The sequence below is a fragment of the Nomascus leucogenys genome, chromosome 22a (assembly GCF_006542625.1).
Source record: "Nomascus leucogenys isolate Asia chromosome 22a, Asia_NLE_v1, whole genome shotgun sequence".
NCBI classification, from domain to species: Eukaryota; Metazoa; Chordata; class Mammalia; order Primates; family Hylobatidae; genus Nomascus; species Nomascus leucogenys.
The window spans coordinates 56,803,241-56,816,214 of record NC_044402.1 but is presented as its reverse complement, the minus strand read 5'-3'; the positions used below and the strand labels follow the sequence as shown (position 1 = coordinate 56,816,214).

General features: G+C 47.4%; 1 protein-coding gene across 1 annotated transcript; it reads right to left on the bottom strand.

Moving 5' to 3' along the window:
- Positions 1-227: 227 nt before the first annotated feature.
- ARMC12 (armadillo repeat containing 12) lies at positions 228-12,529 on the bottom strand. Its single transcript, XM_003278856.3, has 6 exons — positions 12,046-12,529; positions 11,227-11,372; positions 10,880-11,014; positions 1,708-1,881; positions 1,495-1,566; positions 228-603 (listed from the first exon to the last, which is right to left on the bottom strand). The coding sequence occupies exons 1-6, from the start codon at positions 12,287-12,289 to the stop codon at positions 271-273; spliced, it is 1,104 nt and encodes a 367-aa protein (XP_003278904.2). The 5' UTR covers positions 12,290-12,529; the 3' UTR covers positions 228-270.
- Between the last annotated feature and the right edge of the window lie 445 nt (positions 12,530-12,974).

Here is a 12,974-nt window from a genome sequence, read left to right as displayed (position 1 = left end):
TGCCATGGCACTCCAGCCTGGGCAACAGAGCAAGACTCTATCTCAAAAAAAAAAAAGGAAAGAAAAGCAGCAAGAGAAGAGGGGAGCCAGTCCCCCAAACGTAAAAGTGGGGATGTGTTTTGAGAGACAAGCCCATGCTGTGCCACACTCTGGAGCAGAGGTTATGCTGAATGAAATCTCCACCCAGCCCTGGAAAGCCACTGACAGACATTCAAGCTTCAAGAAACTTCAAGTTTCTCTCCCATACTCATTTATTGGCTCTCCTTAATTTTATTCCGTGTTTTTAAAGTAGGAACGACTGGGCTGGCAGGAGGAGGGCCGGGCTCTCAAGTCCTGGGGATACTGTAGGCTAACAATGACCTTGCAGGCCTGGATCTGAACCTCCTCCTCAGGGTGGATGACCAGCGCAAGCAGTCGGTCTGCCAGTCGGGACTCTTCCCCAAAGAGGGATTCACTCAGGGACTGTTCGTTGTAATGCCATTTCACCGCGCGGTAGTGGGGTGCGTTCCGGCCCTCACTCAGCCGCTCAGCAAACACCAGTACCTCATACAGGAGACTCCCTGGCTGTGTGGGCTGGAACAGGTTTAGGAAGTTGGAGTGAACCTGTGATGGGAATAGAGAAAGAATGGGAATAAACTCCTAGGCAAGTTATAAAATTCTTGTTCTTGTATACTCCTATTGCCTAAACTCCCAAATATACCTAAATTTCAGACTCAAGTATATAGTAATTTTTTAGTTTTTCTTTTATTATTATCCTCTAACTTAGTTGCCTTGTGATCATAAAACATGAGTGATATGATAATATTCATTCTGGAAATTTTGTTGAGACAAATTTTAAGGCTTAGCGTGTGACTAATTTTCTTAAGTATTGTGTGTGTGCTTGAGAGAACTGTGCATTTAATCCTTGTAGATTGTTCTGAGTATGTCTAATGGCTCAAACTTACTTGTGTTATTCACCAAGAGTATATCCTCACTGGTTTTGGTTTTTTAATCTATCAGCTGCTGCAAGAGTGGTTAAAATATTCCAAATCTCCCACTGTAGTGGTATATTTGTTAATTTCTCCTTTCAATTTTTGTCATATATATTTTGAGACTATGTTATTAGGTGCATACAAGTTTAGAGTTGCCCTACTGTTCTGGTGAACTGAACCACTGATTATCACAGAGTAACCTTTTCTATCCCTAATAATGCTCTTTGCCATAGTAATTTCCCCCCAATATTAAAATACCTACATTAACTTTTGTTTTGTCTCCTGTGTTCCTAACTCTCAGAGTTCAGGAAACGCCTCAAAGGGGAATCCCCCTCCCAATAAAATGGAGTCTCCTTCTTCTTGGGGGAACAGAAGAGGGATGATTTTCAGTGCATTTAGTGCAGAGGCAGGAAGATAACTAAAACAATTCATCAGGGGTAAATCTGTCTGGAGAAGCCATGATTCTTCCCTCCCCCTATACCTGAGTTGGCATTCATCAGCCCCTCTTCAATTTCTTTCTTACCGGGCAGTTGAGAATGTCATAGAGAAGGTCATTCTTCTGTGCCAGGTAGCTCAGCAGTCGTACAGCTTGCACCTGAATAAAGGAAAGAGTAAAGCATGAGAAGGCAAGTGAGTCTGGGCCTGAGCAAGGAAGACATAAACCTCTGCTCCTCCCTCTAAGTACTGTGCTAGGGCTGGTCAGCAAGGCAGAGCCTTTGCCATGGTCCTCAGGCACCTGTGCCAGGATGTAGTCTGACTGCAGTATCTCCATCAAGGCAGGCATCACCCGTCGCAGCTGTGGATGCACATAGTCGGGCAGCGGAAGGTTGTTGAGGAGTCTGAGGCCCGCAATGTGCAGTTCCGTGTCCCAGATGGTGGAGATCAGTTCGAGTACTTTGATGGAGTGTTCCTGGAGTGGAAGAGAACAAAAGGGCTTACTTTTACAGGTGATCACCACTATCCCAGTATCTGACTTTACTCTTCACTGTCCCCATGGATGTCCCCTGGGCCAAACCCAATAGACAATTCTCCCTAACTCTCAACATCATTTGACCCAGTTGCCCACTCCCACTGCCTTGAAATTCTTTATTTGGCTTTTTTTTTTTTTTTTTTAACAGACTTCTTTCCTATCTCTTCTGCCTAACCTGCTCTTTTCTACCTACCTCACTTCTGTACCGGTATCATCCAGACTTACAGTGTTAAATACGATCCACGTGCTGGTGACTCTCCCCTTTATGTCTCTAGCTCCAGCTATGTTGCCTCTCCCCTGAACTCCAGATTCATATATGCAGCTGCCAATTCCACTTTTCTCCCTGAATGTCTAATAGAGCTCTCAGAGTTAACACGCTCCCCAATCCCCAGACCTGCTCCTTCTATAGCTTTCCCTGTCTCAGCTATGGGTTACACTTTCCTTCCAGTGGCTCGGGCCAAAAACTGCTGGCATCAACTCCTTTTTTCTCTCACACTCCTTTTCCAATCCTTCAGAAAATCCTGTAGGCACTACCTTCAAAATCTATCAACATTCAAGCCACTTCTCCTCACCCCCACTTCTTACTGCCCTCTTTCAAGCCACCGGCATCTCACCAGGATTTCTGCAGTAGCCTCCTGTCTCCCTGCTTCCACTCTCACCCCCTGCATCTACTTTCAGAGCAGCTGACATGTTAGACATGTCACTCCTCTGCTCAAGAGCCCCCATTTCATTCAGTGTAAAAGCTAAAGTCCTTACAGTGGCATACGGTCCAATGTGATTTGCCTCTCTCTCCCTACTATTTCTTGGACTCCATCTTCTCTTCTCTCCCTCATGACCAAGGTTCCCATCACAATGGCCTCTTACATATTCCATGAACATGCCAGGTACACACCTGTCTTAGGGTGTTTGCATAGTCTGTGCTCTCTGCTTAGCACACTCTATCCCCAAAGACTCAGAACTCACACTCACACCTCCTTTAAGACTTCATTAAAACGTTACCTTCTCAGTAAGGCCTTCTCTAACCACTCCCATCCCAGCCTTCCTTACCACCCTCCACTGTTACTTTATTTTTCTCTATAGCATTGTCACGTGTAACACACATTTTCATTTTTTTAATTTTGTTTTTTATTTTATTTTTATTTATTTTATTTTATTTTATTTTATTGGAGACAGTCTCACTCCGTTGCCCAGGCTGGAGTGCAGTGGTGCGATCTCGGCTCACTGCAACCTCCGCCTCCCGGGTACAAGCGATTCTCCTGCCTCAGCCTCCCGAGTAGCTGGGATTACAGGTGTATGCCACTGTGCTCAACTAATTTTTGTATTTTTGGTACAGATGGGGTTTCGCCATGTTGGCCAGGCTGGTCTTGAACTCCTGACCTTAGGTAATATGCCCGCTTTGGCCTCCCAAAGTGCTGGGATTACAGGCGTAAGCCACCACTCCCGGCCTTTATTTTGAAATGATTATAAATTTACAGGAAGTTGCAAAAATAGTACAGCGAGGTCCCATGTGCTCTTCACCCAGTTCCCCTCAATGGTCACATCTTGCATTATAGTACAATATCAAAACTAGGGCTGGGCACGGTGGCTCACGCTTGTAATCCCAGCACTTTGGGTGGCCGAGGCGGGCGGATCACGAGGTCAGGAGATCGAGACCACGGTGAAACCCCGTCTCTACTAAAAATACAAAAAAAAATTAGCCGGGCGTGGTGGCGGGCGCCTGTAGTCCCAGCTATTTGGAGAGGCTGAGGCAGGAGAATGGCGTGAACCCGGGAGGCGGAGCTTGCAGTGAGCCGAGATTGTGCCACTGCACTCCAGCCTGGGTGACTCCGTCTCAAAAAAAAAAAAAAATCAAAACTAGGAAATTGATGTTGGTGTAATATGTGTGCATAGTTCTATGTCATTTCAGCACACGCACATATTTGTGTAACCACGACTGCAGCCAACAGATTATCCCACCAGAACTGTCCCATTGCCACAAAGATCCATCTCAAGAGACCCCTTTAGAGTCACTCCCACCTGCTCCCCCAGCCCAAAGCCCACGCAACCACTTGTGTTTTCCATCTCTATATATGACCTTTTAAGTTTGAGGATGTTATATAAATGAGATCACACTTTATGTGATCATTTGAGATCAGCTTTTTTCACTCAGCATAATGCCCTTGAGAATCATCCCAATTGTTGTGCATATCAATATTACGTTCCTTTTTATTACTAAGTAGCATTCCATGGTAATGGCTATACCACTTTGTTTAACCATTTACCTATTGACAGACATTTTTGGTTGTTTCCAGTTTGGGGCTATTCCACATAGAACTGCTATCAACAATTGTTGATGTTTTCATTTCTCTAGGATAAATGCCCAAGAGTTCAACTGCCGGTTGGTAAATGTATGTTTAGTTCTGAAAGAAACTGCCAAACTATTTTCCAGAGTGGCTGCTGTACCATTTTATATTCTCACCAGCAATATATGAAAGATCCAGTTTTTCTATATCTTTGCCAGCATTTGGTATTGTCACTAATTTTGATTTTAGATCTTCTAATAGGTGCACAGTAATATCTCAGCGTGGTCTTCATTGCATTTCCCTAATGGCTGGTGATATTAAACATGGTTTCATGTGCTTATTTGCCATCCATATATCCTCTCCAGTGAAATATCCGTTCATGTCTCTTGCCCATTTCCTAATTGGACTGCTTGTTTTAACATCAGGGTTGTTTTTTGTTTTTAGACGGAGTCTCACTCTGTCGCCCAGCCTGGAGTGTAGTGGCACGATCTCGGCTCGCTGCAACCTCCACCTCCCAGGTTCAAGTGGTTCTCCTTTCTCAGCCCCTGAGTAGCTGGGATTATAGGTGCCCACCACCGTGCCTGGCTAGTTTTTGTATTTTTAGTAGAGACGGGGTTTCACCATGCTGGCCAGGCTGGTCTCAAACCCCTGACCTCGTGATCCACCATGCCTGGCCTAATATTCAGTTTTGAAAGCACTTGATATAATTTAGCTGAGTCCTTTATCAGACATGTGATTTTCAAATATACTCCCCCAGCCGGGCATGGTGGCTCACGCCTCTAATCCCAGCACTTTGGGAGGTCGAGGCAGGCAGATCATGAGGTCAAGAGACCGAGACCAGCCTGGCCAACACGGTGAAACCCCGTCTCTACTAAAAATACAAAAATCAGCTGGGCGTGGTGGCGCATGGCTGTAGTCCCAGCTACTCAGGAGGCTGAGGCAGGAGAATGGCGTGAACCCAGGAGGCGGAGGTTGCAGTGAGCCGAAATCACTCCACTGCACTCTAGCCTGGGTGACAGAGCAAGACTCCATCTCAAAAAAAAAAAAAAAAATATATATATATATATATATATATATATACTCTCCCAGTCTGCAGCTTTTTTCATTCTCTTAATAGGATCTTTCATGGAGCAAATGTTTTTAATTTTAATAAAGTCCAATGTATTGATTTTCCTTTTATAGATCATGCTTTCGGTGTCATGAACTCTTCACCAAGCCCAACATCCCAAAAGATTTCCTTTTCCTTTTTCTTTTTTTTTTGAGATGGAATCTCACTCCCATCAAACAGGCTGGAGGGCAATGTTGAGATCTCAGCTCATTGCAACCTCCACCTCCTGGGCTCAAGTGATTCTCCTTCCTCAGCCTCCTGAGTAGCTAGGATTACAGGCCTCCTGGGTTCAGGATTTTCTTCTTGAAAACTGCATCACCCCCACCCCCGCCCCCGCCACAGCCTTTTATTTTTCTCCATGGCACTTACCACATGGAACACACTATATATTTTACTTATTTGTGTATTGCTTGCCTTGCCCTGTTAGAATATAAATTCCACAAGCACAGGGATCTTCCCTGTTCTGTTTACTGCTTTCTCTCCTGTACTTAGAGCAGTGTGTTGGCACAAAGTGTTCAATATTACCTTTATTGAGTGAATAAAGGGATCTTGGGTTCTAAGATGCAAGACGCGGGCAGGATGCAGTGGCTCACGCCTTTAATCCCAGCACTTTGGCAGGCCGAGGCGGGCAGATCACCTGAGCTTGGGAGTTCAGGATCAGCATGACCAACATGGAGAAACCGTCTCTACTACAAAAACAAAAAATCAGCCAGGCGTAGTGGCACATGCCTGTAATCCCAGCTACTCGGGAGGCTGAGGCAGGAGAATCACTTGAACCCGGGAGTCAGAGGTTGCGGTGAGCCGAGAGCGCGCCATTGCACTCCAGCCTGGGCAACAAGAGCGAAACTCCGTCTCAAAAAAAAAAAAAAAAAAGTAAGATGCTTGGACCTAGAGGTATTACCAAAGACAGGTAACCTCACGAGCTGCACCTTTATGAGCCATGTAAGAAGTAAGCAAGAGTCCTGGAGTGGAAGTGAGCATTCCCATCAGTACCTGCCCTTCCCTTCCCCCACCCCTCAAAAGCCGTGGAGACCCGCAGGACAGGTTGGAGTCAGCAAGTCTGGGACAGGGTTTCAGAACGAGGTAACAGCAGCAAGGGAGCATGTGAGAGCATAAAGCATGCATTGTATGTGGCTGGGGTTAGGGCAAGGAGGTGCAGCCCATGGCCAATCACGCACTTTATGCTAAGAGCCTTGAGGCAGACCCAAAGGGCCTGATGGCCTAAGAGCCCTCTGGAGAGAGTGGGCTGATTTAGGGAATGGGGTGAGCTCCATTTTGGATATGTCGGGATAGAGAACTTGGAGGACATCTAAGTGGATATGCCTAGTAGCAGCTGGCCATGGGGAAGGCAGGGGAGCCCACAGGCTGCAGAGATCCAGAAGGGCACAGCTAGATGGAAATTGAGATCAAGGAGTAACTACTTTCACCTGAAAAGAGACCAGGGGTCAGGCCCTCAGCATAAAGACACTGGGGAAAAGGAAGGGTGGGGCTCAGGCCCCCTGCATCAGAATTACCTGGGGGATTTGTGAAAAAGTTCTCCTGTTGAACTGAACTCTCTGGGCTTTTTTTTTTTTTTTTTTTTTTTTTTTTTTTGAGACAGAGTCTCGTTCTGTGGCCCAGGCTGGAGTGCAGTGGCGTGATCTTGGCTCACTGCAAACCTCCGCCTCCCGGGTTCAAGTGATTCTCCTGCCTCAGCCTCCCGGGTAGCTGGGATTACAGGTGCCTGCCACCAAGTCTGGCTAATTTTTGTATTTTTGGTAGAGACGGGGTTTCTCCGTGTTGGCTAGGCTGGTCTCGAACTGACCTCAGGTGATCTGCCCACCTCAGCCTACCAAAGTGCTGGGATTACAGGCTTGAATCACTGCGCCCAGCCAAAATCTTTGCTTTTAACAAGCTCTCCAGGTGATTATAATATGCTTGAGAATCACAGCCTGACCAGGTGTGGTGGCTGACACCCGCAATCCCAGCACTTTGGGAGGCTGAGGCAGGTGGATCACTCGAGCTCAGGAGTTCGAGACCAGCTTGGGCAACATGGCAAAACCCCATCTCTACAAAAAATACAAAAATTAGCCAGGCATATTGGTGCATGCCTGTAATCCTAGCTACTAGGGAGGTTGAGGTGGGAGGATCACTTGAGTCCTGGAGGTGGAGGTTGTAGTAAGCCGAGATCGTACCACTGCACTTGAGAAGGCTGAGGGATGAGGCAGCAAGCAGAGATCTCTCTAGGTATTTTTTTCTGTTTGTTTCTCAAGCTATTTTTATTCTTTTGTGCATTTGCTTTTATTGATATATCATAGTTGTACATATTTTGAGGATACATGTAAAGAAAATTTTTTCCCCAAAAAAGTTTGATGCCAAAAATTAAAAATGTGGACCACGCACGGTGGCTCATGTCTGTAATCCCAGCAGTTTGGGAGGCCGAGGCAGGCAGATCACTTGAGGCCAGGCATTTGAGACCAGCCTGGCCAACATGGTGAAACCCTGTCTTTACTAAAATACAAAAAAATTAGCCAGGCGTGGTGGTGCATGCCTGTGATTCCAGCTACTCTGGAAGCTGAGGCACAAGAATTGCTTGAACCTGGGAGGCAGAGGTTGTAGTGAGCCGAGATCGTGCCACTGCACTCCAGCCTGGGCAACACAGCAAGACTCTGTCTCAAAAAAAAAAAAAAATTAAAATGCGAAATTATCAAACGTTAGGTTATGACACAATAGAACACTCGTGCAGGGCTGGTGGGGTGAAAATGGATACCGCCCTCCTGGAAAAGTTAGGCATACCCTTTAACCAAACCATTCCACTCCTGCGTACACACCTTAGAATCCTCTCTCAGGCACACAAGGGAGATGAACACAGGAATGTTCACAGCACAATGTGAGTATGACAAGCACCTGGAAACAATGCAAATGCCTAACAACAGGCAAGTGGCAGAGTATTCACGAAGGAGACCACCACAGAGCAGTGAAAGAGACCCAAGGGGCAGAATCTCTTGAGCCTAGGGGTTCAAGGCCAGCCTGAGAAACATAGTACTCCCGTACTCACTGAGCACACCCGTACTCCAAGCTACTACGGGGGAGGTGGGAGGATTGCTTGAGCCCGGGAAGTCAAGGCTGCAGTGAGCCAAGATCACGCCACTGCACTCCAGCCTGGGTGACAGAACGAGACCCTGTCTCAAAAAAAAAAAAAAAAAAAAAAGAAGGAAGCAGAGCTGCCCAATAAGGATGAATCTCTCAACGTAGCAGGGAGGAAAGGCCAACCACAGAATAGAAACCATCTACTGCCATGTACATGAAGCTTTACATACCAGACTATATTTTACCTCTTTATTATCTGCTGTGCCCTGCTAGAATATGCAAGGATACATATATGGTAAAACTACAAAGAAAATTTGGAACTGCTAAACAAAATGCAGGGCAATGACTGCCTCTGGTGGGGGAGGCAGCCAAGATGTGGGAGGGGGCTGTGCTCTATTTCTTGGCCTGGGCATGTTCTGTTTTATTGTTATTCCTTCTACCTTACACATATACAATATTTGCAAGTTTTATATATTTTATTTGTTTTTAATTTGGGAGAGATAGACTATTTGCCAGGAAGAGATGTGGAGGTCAAGGGAGAGGCTTTTGTGGTTTTGCCTTGTAACATGGGAGGGGTTGGAGCCTAGTGCATGCTGACGGGGAGTGTAAGCAATCAGAGAGGCCCTTAAGGAAGGGGTGGGAGGCAGGATTGAGACTATCACTGGCCACAGACCAGGAGAGAGCCATTTTTTCATGGCAGCAGCAGGAAAGCAGGGAGGATGGGTGTGGATACTGTAAGTTTGGGGGTATGACAGCAAGGAAAGGGGGAAGTGACGTGGTGTTTTACATTTTCTCTATGGAGAAATGGAGAAGGTATCCGTGGCCCTGACACCAACCTCTGATTAACACAGGCCCAGGGGATGGAGTATAAAAAATACATCTGATCTTTGTCCCTAGTTCCAGGAACAGAGCTCCTGAAACCTTTGGAATTTCCTGAGTGACAGCAGTGTCCTTTGTTACTGCAAACCAACCCTTTTTGGTCACAACAGAGCTTATGCTAATGAACTGACTCTAGGCAGGGCCCTTGGATAGCTTCTGGTTACCAGAAAGACCAAAGCATGATTAGAAGGTTGGGATTTTTAGCTTTGCTCCCAACTTCTGGGGAGGGGTGAGCAGCTGGACATGATTTAATTCATCAAGACTACATAATAAAAACCTCTGACCAATGGGGTTCAAAGAGCTTCCTGGTTGTTGAACACGTAGAAGTGCTGGGAACAGCAGGGCGCTCATGAAGGGGCCTGTGGCCTCCATAACAACTGTTTCACTACTGACTGAGTGGTTAAGTTAAATGTTAAAAGCCAGTGCCCTTATACAAAGGCTGGAATGTAACAAAAGCCCACCAAGAGTTTTGCCTAGGCCTTTCCTGGGCCTTAAAGCATGACAAAATAATGAAGGAATTCTTAATGGGACCCATTTAGGATTAAACAAGTTTTACCGTGGGTCTGAAGAAACTCCCCAGGCCTCCACAAACAAGTTTATTGGGGGTCTGAAGGAACTCCTCAAAACTCCTTGATTTAGCAGGAGACAAAATAAGAGTAGTCACCCCAGCACCCGGACCCATTTAGATTAAGTAAATTTACTGAGGCTCCAGAGGAAGGTCTTCAGGACCCAGACCTTAGTTATAGATTAAAAGAAGTTAATCGCTTATGTCTTTAGATGAATGCACATTTACACAGAGACATATAGCTTAGAAGGTATATAAGCTCCGAAAAACTTTGTAATTTTGAGTTGGTCCAGTGATAATTTCCAGGCCTTCTCCCTGTAACCGGTTACAGAAATAAAAACTCTCTTCCTCCTCAGTTCATCTGCATCTTGTTATTGGGCCACGAGCAATAGCAGCCTGACCCTCAGTTTGGTCCGGGAACAGGCCTGGAAGCTCCGTGCCCTGACACCCTGCCCTATGTGTCTCCTCCATTTGGCTGTTCCTGAGTTGTGTCCTTTATAAAAAAGCAGTAATAGTAAGTAAAGTCCTTTCCTGAGTTCTGGGAGCCATTCTAGCAAATTACTAAATCTAAAAAGGGAGTTGTGGGAACCCCTGAATTCATAGCGGGCCAGTCAGAAGTCAGACCTATGATTGGTACCTGAAGTTGGGGGGAATTCTTGGCAGACTCAGCCCTTAACCTGTGAGGTCTCCCCTAACTATGGATAGTGTCTGAACTGAATTGAATTGTTGAACACCCAGCCAGTGTTGGGAATTGGTGTCAGAAAAAACGTGGCAGTGGCAGGGAGCTTGTAAGACAGTGAGGGTCCTTCTATTTGGGGTTGAGAGATACCACTAGTGCCTCAATTCCATTTCATCCTGAAATTCAAAGGCCTTCATGACCCTGCTGGGAATCTGACCACCGTTTTCCCACTTATTTCTGGGTTACAAATTCACACCCAAACAAAATTCTGGAACATGACCATTTATCCTATGGTAATTAAAGGACTTAAGGACTATAGACACCCTGCGTGCCCCACCACGCATCCCTGGGCTCACCTGGATTTTGAGCCTGAATTTTCTGATGCCAGAGAAAGCTTTAAGTGTATTCAGAGCTTGGGTTTTGACACTGTTGTCCTTGTCATCCAGCATGTAGCCCAGTAACACGATGTCATCCGTAGTACAAGCAGAGGCCTGGAGTATGTGGGGAGAGATGGAAGAGGCAGGAGAAGCGGGTGTTCTGGGCCCACTGCCCCCCACGTCACCAAGATCCCTCTGCACACCCCTCCTGCTATCAGCCAGAGAGAGGTCCCAGGATATAGTCTGGCCATTCCAGGGGCAGGGATCGGCCGTAACCCCCAGGGGCCAGGCCGGCTAGTGGGGACCTCCTGCTTCCCTTCCCTCACCTCAGCCTCCAGCAAGTACACACAGCGAGTGATACTGTGCAGGATCATGCTCTTGGCGTACTCATCCTGTTTGCACTCCAAAGAGTTGAGGAGCCTCCGGAGCTCACCTGAGTCCCGCCCGTGCCGCTCTCGCTCGACTGCCAGGCCTAGACAGCCACCCAGCCCAGTTCAGGCTGTGGACTCAGAAGCGTTGAAAGAATGGGGTTGGGAAGTAGGGGACAGGGACTTGGGGACAAGGCTGCCTTGCCTTTTTGGAGAAGCCTTCTCACCATATGCAGGACCACCATGTACAGTTGAACGAATGTTTACTGCACAAGGGCACCCTATCTAATGTTGTATTGTCCATAACGTACCATCATAGATTTGTCCATTTACTCTAACAACTGTCTGGCCTATGGCGGTAACAAGTAGTATTTCATCATAACCAGTATATGGCAACGATATTCCAGCAGATGGCAATAAAGAGTCTTGCAGAAGGGGCTCATTTTCCTACTCTGCACAAAAGAACATGTGGACTAGTGGAAGCTCTGGGCATATAGTAAGTCCTCCAATTTTCCCTTTCCTTAAAGCCTCACGTCCCTAGGGCAGAAAAGGGATGGGGGGAGCTGCTGACACCAAGTTTCCAAGAAGTGGAATCCTGGGAGCCAGAGGAAATGTAGTATTTGGAGACCTGCCGGATGAGTCTGAGGATCCACTTGAGTGAGATTCAGGGACCCTGAGCTAGCATCTCTGGCAGGGCCTTGCCTAGGGCGCTGCAGGGTGGGCTTGAGGAAGATGGAGAAGAGAAAGACAAAGGAAAGAGGAACTTGGAGGCATCACCTTTGGGCCCTCCCACAGCAGAGGCCTCGGGAGCAGGTGCCTCCTGGGGCAGAGCCCTCTCCCCAGGGCCCGGACACTCACGGGCGATGCAGATGGGTGAGTTGCTATAGAGTGGTGGTTTGCATTTTATGCCGGCCTTGATGGCCTTGTAGAGCAGGTAGATCGCTCCGGCGCCTGTGGCCAGGCTGACTACACTTTTGCGGATGTCCAGTTGCCCCAGGTATTGGGGGATGCTCTTGCCCATGTCTTCAGCGTTGCCCTGGGCCCAGGTGAGAGCTAGGCCCAAGGCACCTGTGGGAGGCCTTCCAGAACCAGAACTCTGGCAGGGTCAGGAACCAGGATACCAGAATTGGAACCCAGGCAACAAAGGAAACTGGGGAGATAATGGGATGGAGGGCAGTGGTCAGGAAATGGGGCAGCCAGGAGTGCTTGAGAACAGATGGGGCCAGGCACAGTGGCCCACACCTGTAATCCCAGCACTTTGGGAGGCCGAGGCGGGCAGGTCACTTGAGGTCAGGAGTTTGAGACCAGCCTGGCCAATATGGTGAAACCTCGTCTCCACTAAAAATACAAAAAAAGTAGCCAGGCATCGTGGCGCACACATGTAATCCCAGCTACTCAGGAGACTGAGGCAGGATAATTGCTTGAGCCTGGGACGCTGAGGTTGCAGTGAGCTGACACGCCACTGTACTCCAGCCTAAGCGACAGTGCAAGACTCCATTTCAAAAAAAAAAAGAGAAGGTTCTGCTTTAGAGACCACAGGAGATGAAGCATAAGACGGCAGGGGAATAAAACGGGAGAGAGCAGAAGGGTCCTTCGCATCCACTCTTCTTTAAGGGGAGACCCCAGCAGGTAGCTCCAGAGGCTGTCTTTCCACCATTAGAGGGCAGCAGAGGTCCATTTCCGGGCTGGGGCCTTAGGGTATTTCT